The 19944-nt window shown below is 57.7% G+C and overlaps 1 protein-coding gene across 1 annotated transcript; it reads right to left on the reverse strand.

Annotated features, from left to right (window-relative positions):
- Positions 1–2036: 2036 nt before the first annotated feature.
- NALF2 (NALCN channel auxiliary factor 2) lies at positions 2037–19669 on the reverse strand (the record flags this gene model as incomplete). Its single annotated transcript, XM_080352593.1, has 3 exons — positions 2037–2446; positions 2933–3104; positions 18884–19669. The coding sequence occupies 3 exons, from the start codon at positions 19667–19669 to the stop codon at positions 2037–2039; spliced, it is 1368 nt and encodes a 455-aa protein (XP_080208719.1).
- Between the last annotated feature and the right edge of the window lie 275 nt (positions 19670–19944).

Below are 19944 nucleotides of genomic sequence, written 5' to 3' on the forward strand. Positions count from 1 at the left end.
ATTCGGATCCCTATTTCCTGAACTGTTGCACGTCCAGGTTCTCACGGGGGTGTAAACTAGGCTGAAAATGATTAAACAAGAATCGTCCTACCTTTTCTGGGTAGCGACGGCAAGGAAATCTGCTCGGGAAACCTGCATCTTCCACAAGCACCAGCTCTCCTAGCCCAGCAACCGAGGGACAGCGGGTTCACAGGCTCTGTATCTGCGGGACTTTGGTAACAGGTAACTGAGAACGTGTAAACATCACCCCAAAGCTCTGAGATTCAAGTCAAAGCAGAAATCAAACATCCAGCTGCTTCCCAGAGCCTCTTTGGGCTGGAAATGGGCTGGAAATGACCTGGAAAGGTGATCTTCCCCCGAGATGCTGGTACTTCTGCCTTCCTCCCTCCCACCAGGTAGGAAGCAGCTTTGCCCACGGGGCTCTGCTTGGGTTTGCTTCACCTCAACACACCAGAAACCACAAAACTCTTACAATCCTCAACTCCGTGGAGCCTCACTGGGATCTGGGACGAGTTTGAGATGCAGGAGGACATTCCCCCTGCTCCATCCACCCCATGATCACCCCGGGAAGCACCAGCCCAGAAACAGAGGGACCCTCACACGCATCCTCTGTAGGCACCGAGCAGGTTCACACCCACAGCACGACCGGGACACTTCGCAGCTGACTCGTGCTAAAACGCACCCTTCACCCACACCCAGAACGACTTTTCTTGTCTCTGGTGCTCAGCCCGGAGACGCAGAGCTGTGTCCCCCATGTACGACCTCACAGCATCCCTCCTGCAAATGGGTCCTGGTGGGCAGATGCAGAATTTGGGAGTTTCCTAGGAAAGCGGGATCTGACGCCTGTTTGGGGCTGGATCTCTGGATTTGCTGCGCTCAGGTTAAAAAGAACAAACAAGGGAGGTAGCGAGGCTGCAGCAGCCAGCACCTTGCCCGGCCGAGTCCAGCGCTCCCAGCCAGGCTCCTGCAAATGTTCTGATCTGGGGGGGGCACCCACGGCTAAAAAGTATTCACAAAGCCTCTCTTCCCCAGCTGGGCTTCATTAGCGCTTTTTCTTTGTGTGGGAGACTCTCCCTACAGGCCAGATTTCCCCAGCCCTTCTGCCATCCAGCCCATGATTTGTAGCTGGGAAGGACGGAAGGACGGACGCCTTGGACACGCACTCCCTGGCGTAGCCTGTGCACTGCCGGGCTCACATCTCCCTAACTCCCCTTGGAGACCAGCCGCTCCAGGCCCGAAAGGAAGGAAAAAAAAATTAAAGCAAATCATGAGGATGCTTGGCAAAGGGGGAGACGGGAACGCTGGGGGTGTCCCTCCTGCCCCGTGTCTCCTCCCCGCCTCCCCACCTCCTTGCACAGAGGAGAGGGAGAGGCAAGGCTGGGGGAGCAGCTCGGGGACGTCATGAGACGAACCCCGAGTAGTACCACAGTGTAACGTAATTCTGAACCACTCCTGCCCCCCAGATCCCATCAGCGCGGGGAACGCACGTTGAGGACACTGCACCCCACGAGGGTGCTCTGCCTTGAACTGGTGGGTTTTTCCTCAGGACAGGAGCTGTGCAGAGGGCTGCTGCCCCCACCCTGTCGGGATTTATGGACCGAAGAGGAAAAGAACCGGGGCGAGACTGACCGTCAGACCCTTGGCATCACTGGCGGGCACCCAAGGCACTCGCGGCAGGTGGCCGGGAGATGCGTGGCCATCCCACGGGGACCCCTTTTCCACAGGGACCCTTTTTGCGCAGGGACCCCCTCCCTTGCCTCCCCCGTGCCGTACCTTCCCGCACCAGCCTCTCGCCGCGCTGCCCGGCTGCCACTGACCGAACCCTTCTCAAAGCCGAGTCCCGCAGCCCTGTGCGCATTAGAGACTCTTCATCACGGGGATGCCCCGCAGCGAGCAGCTCTTGGGGGTATGTGCGGGGGTGTGTGTGTGTGCGTCACCCCCAATCCCGTGCCTCCCATTGGAGGAATAGCATGTGCCCCCCCCTTCGTGGAAAAAAGATCTGGCATTCTTCTTGGAGGTCGGCTGTCCCCTGTGTGTCACTCGTCCCTTGCCACGCTCTCTTCCAGGGTGGGGAGGCTCTCCAGGCTGAGCCCCCCGCCGGCCGCCCCACCGTGCACGCTGGAGAAGGACACCATGGTGTGGAGAAGCATCAGGACCAGCACGCAGAGTCTGATCCTGCTGCTGCCGAGGCGAGACCCTGCGGAGACCGGCAGCAAGGACGGGGAGTGGGGCTGGTGGTACTGGTGGTGGTGGTGGTGGTGGTAGAGGTGGTAGTGGTTGTGCCGCTGGTGATGGAGATGGGGGTCGTGGCGGTGGAAATGGAGGGACTCGGAGGCCGTGGACTGGGGGGATGTGTTGTCGCTGCTGTCTGGGGGGTGGTCGCAGGAGTCCCATTGCACCTCGCAGCACTTGGCCTCCTCGTCGGGCAGCGGGTTCTCCAGCAGCCCTGCGGGAAGGAAGCGGAGGAAGAGGAGGGTGAGCAGGAGAGGACGAGCCCCGGGACAGAGCCCGAGAAGCAGGACACCCAGACACCCCCCAGGACTGGTCCCCATGGGGCTGCCAGCCTGGACCCGCGTGCAGAGAGCACAGCCCTGGGACACCCCAAAGGCTGCTTGTAGCGGTTAAATATCCCAGCCTTGCTTTAAACCCATCACCTGCAGCTCCTCGCATGCTTGATTAGCTTTCAATTAGCAGAAGGGCTTTAATTGCTGTGTCCCCGTTAACTGCTTACACCTCAGGCACAGATGGCCGTGTCTCGGCGGTCAAGCAGCGTTTCCACGCTGCGCCTCCTCCCCTTCCACCCCAAAAAGCCTCCAAAACCTGGCACGTGGCTTGCAAAGCACGACGGGGCTCACGAGCACCCACCTCTGCCCCGTCCCCTGGTGCCCCCCGAGTGTGCGGGACCCCGTCCCCGCTCCCCGGACCTCCTTACCCGTACAGATGAAGCCAGGCAAACCTCCATAGATCAGCTCGTCATTGTCCGGTAACACGAACGGGCACCTGGTCTGCACCTCCAGGCAGTATTGCTTGCATGGGATCCGCTGCCGGCACTGCTGTTGGGTCACGTTGAAGTACTCGGAGCACAGCCAGGCCTTATAGACAGCCTAGGAGAAGCCACCGAGAGGGACGTGTCACCTCCCCAATGGCTGGGGTAGCCAAAGCATCACAGAGACACGGAGGGAAGGGGAAGGGAGAGCTCCCAGCTCACACCAGAAATCACACAATCATCAAACCCCAGTTGGAAGGGACCACAGGGATCATCTGGTCCAACCTTTCTTGGCAAAAGCACAGTCTAGACAAGCTGGCCCAGCATCCTGTCCGGCTGAATCTTAACAGTGTCCAATCTTGGGGAATCTGCCACTTCCCTGGGGAGATTATCCCAATGGCTGATTGTTCTCATCAGGAAAAAACTTCCTCTTGTGCCAAATCAGAATCTCCCCAGGAGTAACTTGTACCCATCGCCCCTCATCTTTTCCACGGGACTCCTTGTAAAAGGGGCATCTCCATCTGCTTTGTAGCCACCCTTTAAATCCTGACCACGGTGACGAGTATGTCAGTACACAGGGGTCACTTACTGAACTCACTGATCAATTAAAATAAACCGCTGAACTGCTGGGGCTGTGGGACTCGCCTTACAAGCTAAAACCACCGCAGAAGTAGAGCAAAGTGAGCACACGGAGTAACGTCCCCTACAGACGGGCACTGCAGAGATCACAGTGATTCTGCCAAGGCTGGTGGCCCAAGAGCTCAGTCCATCGTGTGAAAATCCAAGCACCGCTTATCCCGTCCCAGAGCGTCTCCCCCGCCAGACACCCCCAGGGCAGGGCAGGGATTTACATCTGCTCTAAAGCGCTTTGGTCCCCATCAGCTCTGACCACGGGCCAAGGGACAGCAAAACGGAGCATGGGCTGAGCCTTTTTGACCATTTCCAAAGGTCTCTGCCCCGGGCTGGTCCCTTTGCCACCAAACGCCACCTTCCTCACCCATCCACCTGGTTTGGGGGAATTCCTGCCCCCCAGCCCATGCTGTCCCCCTTCCCCAGCAAAGCCAGCTCTCCCCCCACCCGCCGTGCGTTCGTGCCCATCGCGGCCAGCCGGGCACGGCCCAGATGGCTTCGGTTAAGACCGTATCTCCCGCATCCCTCCTTATCTCCCGAGCATCAGGCACAGGGGGAAATGGTTTGTCTTTGCTGTAAAAGGGAGGGAGATCTCTGGTTTCTCATGGGGAGAAATCATTCCTCAGGCTGCAAGAAACAGCAGCAGCCTCGGTGGCACTTCCAGCTCATCTCTGGACACATCTGGGCACTGGGGACGCAGTGAAGGTCACGTTAACGACCACAGCCAACTTCCTTTGAAACCGAGTCGAAAGGACTCCCCGTGATTCAAAGGGAATGAATTCTCCCTCCTCGGCGTGCTTGGAGAAAAACCCCGTGCTCCTCCTTCCAGCTGCAGTTTTATTTTCTGGAGGCTTTATAACATCGCTTCTTTGTTTCCCCATGTTTCCATAGATCCTTATCATCGCTTGTTTGGACCCCGGTAGTGTCTCAGAATTAAAGCTAGTTGGGAAATTCTTGGCAAGTTATTTTAGTTTCTTTTTTTTTTTTTTTTTTTCCTGGAAAATGCCAAATCATGCAAACCAGAATGTTGATGGAAGTGTGTTAGTTTTGGTGGCGCTTTCATCACTAGAAGTTTAATTGGGAGCAGGACACAAGCCTTTCAGAGCAGCCACCAGCCCTGAGGTCAGAGCACTCACCGGGATGCGGGAATTCAGCCCTGCTTGGGCTCCCCGGCCCCCTGCACGTTAATCACTCAGGCCCCAAACCACCCCGGCCTGTCCAGGTGGGACACGGCCCCGCTCCGCTCCGAGGACTCGGCCGGTCCCGGTTTCCACACAATGCTGTTACTCACCCCCTCAAGCCACAACATTTTCAGGATTAAAACCCAGCTGCATTAACTACACCACAAACAGCCTGCGAATTTAAACAAGAACTAAGAGATGCCCCAGAATAAAACCAAAGATAACTTGCCACTCGCTTTTTGTGATTAGGCATTTGGGCTTTTTCTATGCAACAAGTTCCGCAGCACCAACAATGTCCCGCTGCTTACATGTCTCTCTTGCACTGGCTTGTCAGTGCTTCGCAGTTATAAATAATAAATAGGAAGTGAATGAAGCGCATATACACAGCTCGCAGGGTTGTATGTGACCCCAGCATCCACCCGCAAACGGGTCAGGAACGGAAAAGGGATCAAATCTGCAATGGGCCCACGGTGCATGGGGCCGGCGGGGGCTCCCCCAGGCCAGGATGCTGCTCCCCACGTCCCAGGACCGAACCCTCGGGGTGCCACAGGACACGGAACTGCTGGATGTGAAGCCCCACAAGCCACATGTGTGGGGTAACCAGGTCACCCAGCACAGCCGCAGGGACCCAGACCGGTGCCGCTGGTGTGACCGGTCCCGGCGTGCGGCTGGAAGGTGCAGGTGGGACACACGAGTCCGTCCCTCCCACTCACCCCATTTTCCAGGCCCTTGGGTTACACATCTCCACCAGCGGGACCGTCTCGTGTTTCCCGAGGAGCTTGTTTTACCACTGAAAACACTTATTTCGCTGCCTACCAGTTTTCCTTCGTACTTGACCTACATTTCTCCATCCAAAAGTTCATTCCCTTCAATCACTCCACAAACCATCCCTCTCTCTCCTCTCTGTTTACACATTTCTAATATTTGCAGATGTATCACGCTCCCCGTTTAGTCATAACTTCGCCAGGCTCGACTGATTTACTCTCTCCCATCTCCGCCAAGTCTCCCTCCCAGCCCTGAATCATCTCCCTCTCTCCCCCGCGCTGTTTCCCCGGCCCCGGTCACATTCATGACTCCAACCAGGGCCATGTCCTGTCCCGCGGCAGAGGATGGTGGCTGTCACCTGCTGTCACCTGCTGTCCCAGTGCTGCCTTTGGGTTGCAGAGACCTGTGGTTTGGTCCCACAGCTGGCACAGGAGACTCCCGAGAGCTCGGTGGGAAGGTGCTTGGGCTCATCCTGCTCTCCTCTGGAAACGCAGCTTGAAGGAGCAGACTCCCCGTGGATCTGCATGTTCTCCCCCTAATATGTTTCTGTTGACTCAGAGCAAGAAGTTTGGTGGAGGGCTGGGGTCTCAGACAACAACATCCCCGTGAATTTAATGGAAATACGGAGCGAAAGGCTGCAGAGAGCTGGTGGTACCACAGTCGCCGCAGAGGAGATGCTCTCACCCACAAACTGGGACCAGCACCAGGATTTTCCACGTGCCTTTTTCCCTTTCCTTCCCAGGACACCCACTTGCCCTGAGGGCAGCACCGGCGCTGTGGGGTGCTGACGTGGGGTGCTCTGGGTGCTGCAGTGGGGATCCCCAGGCTGTGCGTGATGGGATCACCCAGACCTGTTCAGAACCGCGGTGCAGAGCGGCTGGCGCAGCAGGGCCGGCATGGGACGCGGGCAGACCTGCAGAGCTCCAGCGTCCTCCTGTCACACACCTGCGACAATCAGCGTTCCCGGCAAGATCCAACCTCCCTGGGATGCTCAAGCAGCAGCCTCAACGCTTTGCTTTTTCAGTAGCTTTCGATATGTCCGAGCTCACCCAACGCGATCTGCTTTCTCCTGCTGCTATAAAGGACGCGTGAGAATTTAGGACAGGAAGAAATTTATTCTCGGCTTAAAACAATGGGGAAAGCTCATTGTTTTCCATTCTTGCCCTTTATGGTTTGTTCAGGAAGGGAGCTTGGTTGCAATCAGGGTTTCTTCCATTCTGTTTTCGCTTTTTGGCTGATCTCCAGCCTCACCAAGTAAATATAAGTGACCTGAACTCCAAAAAGCTCTATTTTGGTGCCTTCTTCCTGCGTGTTTTAGCTCAGAGGACTGGCGCGACGACTCCGAGAAAGCACAAGGAGTTCTGCTGCCCAGGAAAGGAGCCAAGTTCAGCCACCCGATTTACACGCAAGGAGGAGGACAGGCTCTCCATCTGCATCATAAAAGACACTAAAGAAACCCCAAATGAAATGGATTTCCAACAGCTACCTGTCTGCTCACACTGCCACCGACCCCTGGGAGCAGCAGTCAGCTGTTCGGACACTTTGCAGTTGCTTCGGTGCCAAATCGAGCTCCTTGCTGCCCGCACGAGGAGAGCATCCCCCACCAAACAGCTTTTTCAGAGCCTGTCTGCGTTCTTCCTACTTCTGCACAAACCACCATACTCATTTTTTGAAGTAATTGGGCTGTTTCCAATCTGGTTGCTGCCAGCTCTCTGCCAACACCGCCACTGCCTCCTGAACCGCCCCAGCTCAGACCAAGGGGCCGGGATGCAGCAGCATCCTTGGGATGCGGCACCTTCGCACAGGGGACGGTGCTCAGGATAACGTGGATGCCCACTGGGACCACCAGCTGTAATTCAGTCCTCTTTTCCCATGAGAGCAGGAAGCAACACTTGGGAAGTTTCCCCCAGGATGGCGCAGGGGGCCCAGCCCTGCTCAAACGAACCCTTCTCCCTAATTAGAGGCATGGGCAGCATCCCCAGCCCAGCACCCGCTTTTCTGGCAGGGGGATTTGCAGACCAGCGGGGAAGCGGGAAACCTTCCCCTACAAAATAATCTCATTTTGTATAGAAAAGGCAAGACTTGCTGTGTTTAATTGCATTATTTGGCTCTTTTGACTGAGGAAGCCACGTGGGGCCGGGTGGTCCATGAGCATCCCGCAAGCTCCACCGCTCCTTCGGACCAGACCTCCTGCCCAAAATCGTCCTCCCCAGACCCCCCCACCCACCTGCACCCCGAGGAGCTCATTGGGACACCATGTACACCCAGCAAACCCTGCCAGACCAAAACCTGCCCGCTCCCCCCCTCCCGCACTCACAGCTCCACCGTGGCCTGAGATGAGCATCTGGAGCGGCTGCGCCTCATTAATCTTGGACACAGGGAAATGAGCACTGCTAATGAGCCGCTCGGGCATCTCTCCAGGCTCTGGCACATCAGGATGCAGCGCGGGAAGCAGGACACGCCGGGGGGGCACAGAAGAGCCCCCTCGGATGGCAGAGGATGAAGGGAATGCTCACGGCCACGGCCAGGAGTCACAAACACAGGCTGCAATGCCCAATTACTATTGTATTCAATTACTGCCGCCTGCCATCCTGACATTAACAGCGCTGAGCTTTATAAACAGCTTAGAAAAACCAAAAAAACCCAACCCACAAACAAACCAACCAAAGCCCAGCTTTGCTATAGGCTGTTCTAACACCATATCTGTAACAGCTGTAAGTTCTTTGACAGTTCTGCAGCTGCACCACCCCTGCCTTGCCACGTCCACATGCTCTGGTTTGGGGGATGAAAAAAATCAACCCAACCCAACCCCAAACCCCACAATTGTGTGTGACTATTGTTTTTTTGTATTGTTTTTACTTTTTGGTTTTTGTTTTTAATATAATGTTGAGTTTTGCCTGGCGATGACAGCGCTGGAGCCGTGCGTCCTCCGTCTCGCAACTGGGGGCTCCGCTGCCCATTGTACCCCGGTACTGTCTGCGGCTCCGGGCACCGTGGTGGAGGTGCCAGCAGGAACAGGGACAAGGACACGGCGCTGGGAATGGCACCAACCGTCCCCTGGCCAGGGAGCCCCAGCCCCAGCTTCCCACCCACATCCCTTGAGCGCCTTGATTAAATCACTCCCAAATTACCTCAAAGCAACACAAGTCGGAGCCACCTGCTCACAACACCTCAGTGACCTCATGAAGAAGCTCGTAGTTTTTAGCATTTTAGTTTGTATTCCTAGTTCTGAATCCCCCTTCTTTTGTAGAAGGTAAAAAATAAAGCTTCCCCAAAATAACCCCCCCCTCCAAGCTACTTGAAACAAATCTGAGACACACACAACTCCCTAAGCGCTCATCTTTGAAAACTCAGAGAAAACAGCTTTAAAGCACGACCTCCACACACCTTATACACTCAGATCTCAGGTGAAAATCTTATCGCAACAAAGTTCACGGTACTAGGGGATGAGCACCACATTTACGGGTTTATTTCTTTGCTAATCTGCACATTGCAGCCGCGGGCTGCTGCGTGCAGAGAGCAGCACAAGCTGGGGCTGATCCCAGCAGATGCAGCTCTCGCCTGGGAACAAACCCAGGAGGAATCGCCCGGAACTGCGGTTTGTCCCGAAATGAGAAGCACCCCCTGGAAGGGCGGAGAACACCGGGCAGCCCTCAGCGGCGCTGAGCCACGGCGCTGGGCAGCCCTCAGCGGCGCTGGGCAGCCCTCAGCGCCAAGGAAAACAGTCATCATAATCACACTAATTAACGCCACAGCTGCACAAATGGAAAGGCAGCGCCCACTGCCAAGCCCTCTCACCTTCCACAGCCGGTACCTGTGTCCCCACATGTCACAGGTCCCCTCATTCCCCTGCACCCCCCAGCACCCTCCAGGTGCCCAGTCCCTGCCCAGTGCTGCCTGCAGCCCCTTCGCTCCCACCACAGCTCCCAGTTTGCCCAGTGCAGGTTTGCCGTGGTGGCCCTGTGGCCACTGGGACCCGGACAGGGCCTTCCCCGTGGTGCAGCTGCCAGCCCCGCATGACCACTCCTGCAACAGGCTCTTGAGACCGTATCACTGCTCAAAAACATCACAATTCCCACAAAATAATGTTTTAGTTTAATTAGCAAACTCCGCCTTGGTATCAACGCGTCCTTTCTCCAAGAGAGGATGATGATGGGGTGGAAGGGCTCTGCTCACTGCTGCCCACACACCCCAACTCTTGCTCCAGCGCCCATGTTGGGTCCCGCCGCACCCCGGGTCTGTCTCCTTTGCTCACCCTCCGATTTGTCCTGGCAGCGACCACTCGCCTGTGGACGGTGTCTGGTACAAGGCGGCCCCGGTCCCGGTGGGCTGCCTGCAGGCGCTGCTGTAAAATACATGTGTTTAACCCAAACAAAGTGTCTGTGGAGCCTGTTCCTCTGGAAGCGCCTTGGAGTGGGACACCAGCTGTGTCCTGAGAAACATCTGATGGGCACAAGCCTGAGAGACAAGCAAAGGCCGAAAGGACTGGTACTCCCATGACAAGCGAGCAAATCCAGAGCACTGCTGTGTGCTCTCCTCTCCAGAAGGGTTTCGGCTGAGGTTTAGAGAGAAGACAGCTCGCCAGGATGGTGAGGCCAGGATGCGAGTGTGAAGGGATGTATGTGAATGGGGTGGACACCAGGAGATGTGTGGGTCAATGCAGCGACAAAACCCAAATAACCCAGTAATAAAGGAGGAGCGACTCCACCTACCCATGTGCAGACTGGAGAGGTGTCATGACAAGACGCTAAGAAATGAAATTTCCAGCAAGCGGCAGCCCCGGTGACAAGGATGCTGTGACACCCCATAACTGCCCCCAGTGCCTGGTCCTGCCTGGCTGCCCTGCGCAGGGGACAAACCAAACCCTAACGCAGCAGGTAACCGCTGGGTTAGTCAGCAGCCTAGTCTGTTAGTAGCCCAATTAGTTAAAAAGTAATTAGAGATTGCTATGAAACTGAAGATGAACACAATCGAGTTGGGACAGAGGGAAAGTCAGGTCCCTGCAATCTATTAGCATTGCTTGAGGAATCTGCTCCCATTAGATACTGCTGCAGCCAGGAGCTTAGCAGGGTTCAAAAGTAGATTAAACATTCATACAGATAATGAGAACATCCTGTTACATTAGATAAGATATAAAAAAAAGGCGGCTAGACACTTCAGTGCCACGAGTCATCCATTACCCACCAGCTGATGGGGGCGAGGAGATGCTCCCGGCCGGATTGCTCCCCAGGGATGGTGCCGTTACCGGCCGTGCTGTGGATCTAACAGGGGAATGCTGGGCAAAGTTCAGAAATACTGAGTCAAATGCCTCGGTTTTCACAAGCACCTCCTTGGATATGTCTTCTACGTGCCCAGCCAGCTCGGTATGAGGTTGCGATGCTCCAAGAGCTTCCAGCCCCAGGAGCTCCACCGAGCAGGTTTGCTTTGTGGACATGGGACAGGGAAGCTCTGCAGCCTGTTTAAGAGAAACGGCCTCACGAGGCCATTACTAAGGTCCAAATAACTAACAGGTGCACAGCTCCAAAGCACACACCTAGAATTCACCAACTAAGCAGCAAAATCACAGGACTTTGGCGTTGCACATGCCTTGCACAAGCATCTCAGCTCGGCATGCAGGCAGATGCATCCCCAGACACAGAGATGTCCGACACCTCAGAGAACCCTGGGGCGGGAACAGGGGCTACAAGAAACATGTCAAACATAGCCCTGGAGAGCTCTGCAGACCAAGGCGCATCCACACCCCACAAACATCCCCTCTCCCTGCACTGGGGGCTGCAGACCTGTTAGCAACAACCCACACATGGTGGGGGGAGAGCAGCTGCCCCTCATGAAATAATCATCACCAAACTGTGCCTGCACCTCCTGCCCAGCCGGGACCAGCCCAGAGAGGGCTGAGGACATCTCTCCATCTCCATGAGCGTCTCCCGCCTCAGTTTGCCAAGGCTGAAGCAGCAACTGGTAATGTTGCTGCTGGGGAATGTTCTGGCTCAAGGTTTGAAAATGCCAGTTCTTGGAAGCCGCAGCATCCCCAGGGAAGACGGCAGCTCAGAGATGCTTCCCTGGGCGAGAAGTGGAAATTCTACTGAAACCAGGACCTGCATGAGAGAGGCTGGGGGGTCCTGAGGTGGGACGGGACCTGCCCTCACCATCTCCAGCAGACACCAGAACTTTGGGGATGGTGTTGGGAGACCCTGCTGTGAGGAATAAATCATGCAGAGCTTCCAGCCAGCCTCGGGCTGGCAGTAGCTGCTTTGTGACAAGCACGAGGACTTACCTCCTTTTACTGTTCACTGCTTGGTTATGGGGTCACTCTCCTGTCTCCCCAGGCCAGGGACCTGCTGCCAGCCCTCCCACTCCTCCATCCAACAGAAACGCTGCAGAAGCTGCTGTGCAGAGGTCAGACATCAACTGAGATGCCAAATACAGGTATTTTTCACTTGTAAGGGGATGCACTGCGCAGGCAGCGTTTCCTTCTGCAGCCGGGCCAAACAGCAGCGGGATGCTCGTGCAGGCAGGGCTCTGGAGAGCCAAACCCTTGCCAGGTAATGCCATTTTTAACACAATGGCCACATCAGCAGAGTTTCGGGGAGCCCACTGTATGCACACAGCATCACTTCTCCCCCTGGCACCCCTGCATCGTGGCTGCAGAGAGGCCCCGCAGAGAAGCCGAGAGCAAAAGCAAGCGGGCCGAGGAGTGAGGCCAAACTGGCGGAGCGTCCCCAGGGCAGGCAGCTGGGGCTGCAGGCAGCGGGGACAGATGGCCACTCCTTGCCCAAGCAGCCTCGGCAGCTCATTCACAGATTTCACTGTCCCTGAGTCACTGCCCTTCAAACGCCAGCAGAGCTAAGCTTCCTCTGCGCGGAGCCGGGCATGAGCCGCATCCTAATGGCATGGCGGTGACAGTGGGGACAGCCACTGGCAGCCAGGGGTTCCTGTGCTCCTGCCTCTGCTGCAGGCAGCTCTGCGGGTGGGCAGCACAGGAGAAGCCTCGTGGGGCATCTGGGCTGGGGCTGCTGTGTGTGCCCAGGGGAGGCCGGGCTGCGCGCGATCCCTCCCCTGCACAAAAGGCCCCTTTCCTGACGCAAACCTGCCCGTCCTTGCATGGGGAACACGTGAAGCCCGGTCCAGCACGTCCTGGGTTAGGCGGACACCACGTGCATCCTCTTCCCCCTCTTGGCGTTCAGCTACGGGGAAGGTGCAGCACGGGGATGCTCGCACGGCTGGCAGTCCGTGTGACACCAGCAGGTCCCTTTGTCTGTGGGGACAATGCGTATCGCTGCCTGTTATGAAAAGCAGCATCACAAGCTGTCCCCAATCCGGCCCACCCCATGCAGCTGGTGGCAATGGATGTGTACAGCAAGTGGGGACCGCGGCGGGGGGTTGTGTCATTTACCAGGTCACACATTTTGCCGACACCGTCACACACACTGCTGAGCCCTCAGACTCCCAGCAGGACCACGGCACGTCGGACGCTTTCCAAAAAACCACCATTAGCCGCTGAAGCATCGCACCGCGTTGTCACCGCCGGAGCTGAGCCTGCCGCTCCAAGGAGCTCAGTCCACCCACTGGTGAAGCCCCCGTGGACCACGTTCCTGGGGACGGGCACAGGCAGAGAGGAACCCGGGCTCGCACACATCCAGCCCCAGTGGGGATAGGAACAGGCGCTGGCGTCTGCGTCACTTGTAGCTACTTGGTGACAATTTGATGGAGACAGATCTCTCGCCCTCCCTCACACTCTTCCCTGCGCCGTTTGCCAACGTGCCTGTTGCTGCACACAGACTCGCTGCCTTTATAAACTTCTATTTTTTCCCCGTAAGCACCGCTGACAGACGCTAACAGACAAGCAGCCCAAAGCAGGCAGCCAAACGCCTCTGGAAGCGGCAGTAAACCCCCCCATTCACTGGGGGAGCACCCCCCAGCCACTGCCCCCGCCCCAGGCTGCTTGGCCCCACAGCAACCCTGGGGGTCCAGACACCGGGCACCCCCAGATGTCCCGACCCCAAGCAAAGCTCAGCACTGTCCAAGCATCAGCTCAGCATCCCCCTTCCCACACATCCCAGGCACCACTGGCACATTTCTGACACCCTGACACTTTTTTTTAAATTACAGAGCAAACTCCTTTCATCAATGGGTTTTTGGTTCTTCTGTTTTTTGATCTTTGATCTCTATTTTCAAACACCTTGGTGGCACCCGAGACAAGGTGCAGGAACCAGCTGGGGGCTGCGGCTGCCGTAACCGCATGCCAAAACCCATACAGCCCGTTAGTTCCAATTCTTTATACAATACACCCGTATCTCTGTGCACGCCTGAAAAAGCCTACCTTTGCGGATAGGGAACTGGTGTGTAATGCACTTGGCTGAGCTCGTGCAGGTGGCCTTGCCAAAACTGCCACATTACGGACTGCACTGATCTGCTAGAATTACTCTGGAATGTACTCCGCAATGTTTGTTCACCTCTCGCAGTGCCGGTGAAGCTCCAGCTCAGCGGCCAGGCCTGTTCCTGAGGAGGAGCTGCAGGTGCAGCCCCCAGAGCTGCCCGGGTGCTGGGGAGCAGCCTCTGCCCCCCGGGGCCCTGCAGCACCCACCGGGTCAGCGATGCTGCAAGAGGGACCCGGCGCCCACCCAGATTTGGCACAAGCCTCAGTATTCATGTAAACTGTAAGGTGGGAGCTTCGCTCTGGACTTGACGTTTAAAAACAAACAAACAAAAAAGAGCAAGTTGCAATCCAAGCTTGGAGCCAGAGTGCACCGGGTTGAGCAGCGTCTTGGATAAGCCCAGCCAAACTCAACTCGAGTGCTGCTGTGGAGGTAAAACTGCTGCTTTGGTTCTTCCCAGAGGCTTCCCCAGCCCCGAGGTGCCCCCAGGACATTGCCCTCCCAAAGCTCCCAGCCCCGCTGTGCTTGAATTTCCAGGAAGATGCTCGGCAGGGAGGGATGCTGAGCAGAGACACAGATTGCTGATGCTGTTTTTGGCTAAACAGGAGCAAGAGAAACACATTTGCTCTCCAGGCGCTCGGCGTGGGCTGTGCCAGGCGCGATGCTGCGGCACCTTGCAGCAGGGACTGGCCTCCGTCTCTCACCGCATCACCTGCGCGCTCAAGGCAGGGAAAACACCGACACGGCGCCAAAGCCTCAGGACCAAAATCCTGCCCTGCCAGGCTCTCCCAGACGGGATAACGGGGAAAGCAGAGGTGGAGAAATGGATCTGGCCAGGGCTGCAGCGGGATTCAACAGCCACTGGCCCACGCGTGCAGAGAAACCCAGGTAATCTAATATAATTTGAGATGCTACAGGTCCTGTCCAGCCTCTGTTCCCAGCCCCGGCCCTGCAGCTCCCGGCTGTCAGCCCTTCTCTCTCCACAGCTTTGTTTCTTGCAACCTAATGAGTCCTTAATTCAGCCGGCTTTGTCCCATAGATCTTGATTTTCCCCAGTACCAGCGGGAGTGTGTACTTTCAGAGGAGCTCTGGGCAGCGGCTGTTGGAGAGGGAAACAGTACAAATAGCTCTGCCTTTGCAGAAGCAAACCCCTCATCTGGCGGCGCTGAGCTGGAGCAACGCTGCGTTTTGCCTGTTCAGAAAAAGGGAAAAAATGGCAGAAACCAGCCATAAGCATCACACAGGGCTTCGCTTTGGAGGGACGGGCATTTCTTCCTGTGCTAAGTCCTGCAAAACCTGAGCCACCAGTTCCTACAGATCCCGAGGGACATTCAGCTGCAGCGTCCCCATCCCTGGGCTGTGACCTCCTCAAAGGTCCCTTTGGAAGGATGCTACCAACAGGTCACCACAACCGCTCAGTGCAACAAGTTCATCGTGACTTGTAGCAACAAATGGCACAAGTCACGCATGAAGAGGGGAGATGGAGGCGGCAGGTGGCTGCCCCCAACTCATTTAATGAATTTTTCCCTCCTACAGACAGAAAACCACAAGTATTTTCCACCTTTTTTATGTCCATCAGCACTAACCAGCACCACGACAGAAGCTGCCACTTGGGTCTTCTTCACTGCAAGACGTATTTCGGAAGACGGGTGGAGCATGTGGACCCGCTTTGTCCCCTCCCTCCCCTGTCCCCATGGTGCTGGGGGACCTGCCCGCAGGGGCTGTGAGATGCAGCCTGCATGAAACCCCAGCCCACGCGAAATGCAAACAAACAATAAACCCCATCAATGTATTTTCAGGTTTCACTGTCGCTCAGCTATAGGGATTTTTGGTGTTAGTTGTAGGAGTAACAAGTAAAACACTTTCATAGTATGATTTGGAAGCTGTCAGTGCTGCACGGGAATAACAACAACGTACGCAGAAGAGTGGGATCTGCCTGGGGATTATTTCCAAGCAGAAAATAAAAAGGCCTGGGAGAGTAGAGAGTATTACAGCAATGAGTAATCTAAGCAGCTGAGTTACAGAGACCCCACCATTTCACAGCATCTCTGTCTCCTGCAGCTCCCAGGGAGATGTTGGCACAGCCTTCCCCGAGCATCCCCCAAGCTCCGCGCACGGACGGATCTGGGGTTTGGACACTGGGGATGCTGCTCACCCCCAACAGCACCTGCCTTTCCCCTGAAACTGAGGTTTTGTGAACAGGGAGCGATGGGACTCATGGGTCCCCTGAACATTGAGCCACTTCTAAGTTCTCAACCTGCTGCATAAGAAGGAACGAGCTCCTCCGGCAGGGCTTTTGTTGTTGTTTTAAAGCAGAAGCAATAAAGAGCCAAAATCACCAGGGCGATGCGGCTGGCACAGAGCTCTGCTTGTGCTGCTTGTCGAGCCACATGGCTCCTCGGGGAGGGGCCTGCGGGGGGCTGCGTGGCTCTGCAGAGCGAGCCTGCGTGCAGGTGAGCTGGACCTGCCTTGCTTCCCTGCCTGCGTCCTTCCAGCCGCTCCAGTGGAGCGGGCAGGCTGTGAACGGGAGGCAGCCGCGCGGTGCAGCACCACGCACAGTCCCCTGACACACACACAGATCCAGCCCCAAAAATTGTATTTAAATCCCATCTCCCCAGCTCTAGGGCTCTCTGCAGCCAGAGTCCTGCTATGAGGATTTTGTGGGAGCTGCTCACACCGGCTAAGCTGTCTATTCTGTTTTCCTCCACTCTCCTCCTATTTTGCTGTCACTTGCTCTCCTGCGTTGTTACCATCGAGCGACAGCTCTCTGCTGTCGCTTATAAGCGGGTGTTCACATGGGCAGCGCATAGCCGCAAGTCACATCAGAAAATGCAGTATTATTCAGCATCTGGATAGGAATTACAAACTCAGGCTGCTTTAAAAATCCCGCCAGCTGGATTTTCCAATGCAACGAGTAATGACAGCCCCTGCTGAAGTCCAAAGGACTCGAAATCGGGCCAAAACTCGCTCGTCACAACCATGCTGGATGAGTTTGGTGTTAGCCTCACTTCACAAATGGGGAACAGCCACTGAGAAGGCGAGGTTGAACCCCACAGTTGTGGAAGTCTAAAGGCAGCTAAATGCATATCAAATCACCTTAACTGAAACAAGCAGGAGCCGCGAGGGCGAGGGCCGGTTTGTGCAGACTTGGGCACACACTGGGAATGCCCTGGGCGAGCGCGGACAGGTCGGCTCTGCTGCTCGTGCCCTCCTGTTGCTTCCCAAACGCCGCCTGTGAAACAGCAAAGCTGGTACTCACAGACACTCTAAGGATGTGACCGTCACCGTGACACAGAGCGAGCTGGGAGGTCAGTGCCTTGCTGCTCCTACCTCCAGCTCTGCATCTTCCAAGCTCGTTTCCTGTGTACTCATCAAGGATGTTAAAACCAGGGACACTTAATGAAGACTCATCTGAGCATGGCTCCGTTTCTAGATGCTTTACAGCCCATGGCAACATCTCCTTGCCCAAGACACAAAGGTAATGATTAGTTTCTTGTCTGTCTTTGCTACTCTCTCTAGGTTTTTATACCAGTAAGTACAAGCCAGACTCAGCACTAAGCCTGAAGCGAGGGACATCTGTACAGGCTACAGGAGACAGTTCAGGAAGCCCCCACTTCTGCTGCGCCCCAGGAAACAGGAGCACAATCCTTCCATCCGCCGTGGAACGGGAGCAGCAGGGCCAAACCGCTTGGTCCAGGCTGAACACTCCGTGCCTCTGAAACCGCGGCGGGAATTTGGGCAAGCAGATTGCAATTACCTGGCCTGGCACCGGCCCAGAACACCGGCACTAGCTCCTTTCCAAAACCGACTCCTTACAAAAGCGATGCAGGAGCGTGGGCCTGAGAGCAGCGGCCAGGATCTCGCCAATGTGTCCTTGACGAAAGGTACCACCTCAGTGTCCCCAGAACTGCACCCGGTGCTTTCCCAGGGGACAAAGCACCACACCAAGAGCCACCCACACTGCCACTGTGGCTCCAAGTGTCCCTCAAAACTGTCCCAGAAGGGCAGTGTCCAAGCACCATCCTGCCATCGTCCCTCTGGGATACAGCTGTGAGGAACAGAAAGCAGGTTTAATTCCTGAGACCATCATGCTCCCCGGAGGTGATGTCCGGAGGGAGCGCGCACAGGTGAGCCACGCAGCCCGGAACAGGGGGAGCCTGGTGACAAGGCAGGGGAGCGCCCAGCAGAACTGCTCTGGACTGAGATGCGACCGCAGCTCTCACTTTGGAAAGGGACAGCACCGGTCCAAGGTTTGATTTGGCTGATGCTTGGGGAGGCAACCCATTTGCTTTGAGAACAGGGACTGAGGACGGGCAGCGATACTGCGGGGAACACCAAGGGGGAGGCACATCCCGGCACCCCCAGCCTGTCTCGCTGGGGAGAAGGGGTGGAAGGGCTGCAGAACAGCTGCTGTGTGAGGGAAGGGGCTCCAGCACCACGATTCAGCTCAGCTTGCCTCCTCACCTCAGCCTAGCGATGGCCGGGCAGAGCCCTGGGCTGCCCCAGCCCCACGCAGCACCTTCCGCAGCGGCAGCAGGCCAGAGGCACCGGTGAGGGGCCCTGCACCTCCCTGGCTCGCCCAGCGTGTGCATGGATGTATGTGCACGTGTGCGCATGGATGTAGGTTCCTGCACACCTAAGGCAGCGCAGGCAAGGCTGGCAGGGAGCAGGGTGTCAGGAGGTGTGTGCAGGGACGTGTGAGTGCACGCACGCCCCGGCCAAGCCCCGCTCTGCCCCCTCACTCCCACCACCCCTTACCGGCTGCCCCAGGGGCTCTAGACCCCTCGCACTGGCACAACCAGGCTGCGGCTCGGGGGCAGCAGGAGACCCCCAGCCCGTGGGCAGGAGGGTCGCGGCACCCTCCCGCAGCTGGGACCCCCGGGGCTCGGAGGGGCTGTGGGACGGCATGCAGCTCACCCGGCGGCACGCACAGCACCCCTTCCTACCTTGCAGTCCGTCAGGCAGGATCTGACCGAGTACTCTTCTGATTGCAAGTACTTCTCCAGCAAGAGGTCGAACTCCTCGTATTTTTCCTGAGCGTGTTGGTCCAGCCGCTGGTACGCCTGGACGCAGCTGCTACAGGCCTCCCCGCCCAGCGCCCCAGCCGCCGCCACCATCAAGTCCACCATGAGGTTGTCCACGCTGCAGTCCAGGCCATCCGGGCCGGCCATCTCCCGCAGCAGGTCCCAGATCGTGTAAGTATCACAAAAGGAGAGGTTGAAGTTCCTAAAGTAAGCCTGCAGGAAGGTCCTCTTGGAGGAGGGAGAGGCGAAGAAGGGGGCGACGACGGCGGCGGCAGCGGCGGGGGGCGAGCGGAGGGGAGCCCCGGCCAGGGAGCCCCGCGGCCGCTGCAGGGCGTGCAGCCGGGCACAGGCCGAGTCCAGGTCGCCGCGGGCGGCGGGGCAGGGGCCGGCGGGGCCGGGGCCCCGGCTGAGGTTCCCCAGCAAGGCCTCGCAGCTGCCGCCCGCCGGCTCGGCCGCCAGCAGGGCCCGCGGCCCGCGGCTCCGCGCCCGCCCGGCGCCGCTCCGCTCCCGCGCCCGCAGCTTGGCCCCGGCGCAGAGCCACAGATGGTCGGAGAGGAGGACGGTGAAGAAGAGCAGCGAAGCCAGCGAGAGGCGCCATTTCTGCGCCCGCTCGGGGTCGGCCACCGGCTTGTCGCTGCGGCGCGGCGCGCAGCACACCGCCCCGCCGCCGGCGCCCCCGCGGGGGTACATCCAGGCGCCGCGGATCATGCTGCGGGGGCGGCGCGGGAGGGAGGCGGCGGCGGCGGCGGGGGGGAGCGCCGCGCTGCCGCCGCTGTCACCTGCGGCCGCCGCGCCGCGCCGCCGCCGCCGCCGCCGCCATGCCCGCGCCCCCGCCTACAGGCCGCCGCCGCCGGCCGCCGCGCCGCCTCGGCCCCGCTCCCGCTCCCCGCCCCGGCCGCGGAGCGCCGGCCGCCGCTCGGGGGCATGCCCCGGGCCCGCTCACTCGGCTTTCCGCTTCCCCGTCGGCTGCGCCAGCTGCCGGG

The sequence above is a fragment of the Nesoenas mayeri genome (assembly GCF_963082525.1).
Source record: "Nesoenas mayeri genome assembly, chromosome: 13".
NCBI classification, from domain to species: Eukaryota; Metazoa; Chordata; class Aves; order Columbiformes; family Columbidae; genus Nesoenas; species Nesoenas mayeri.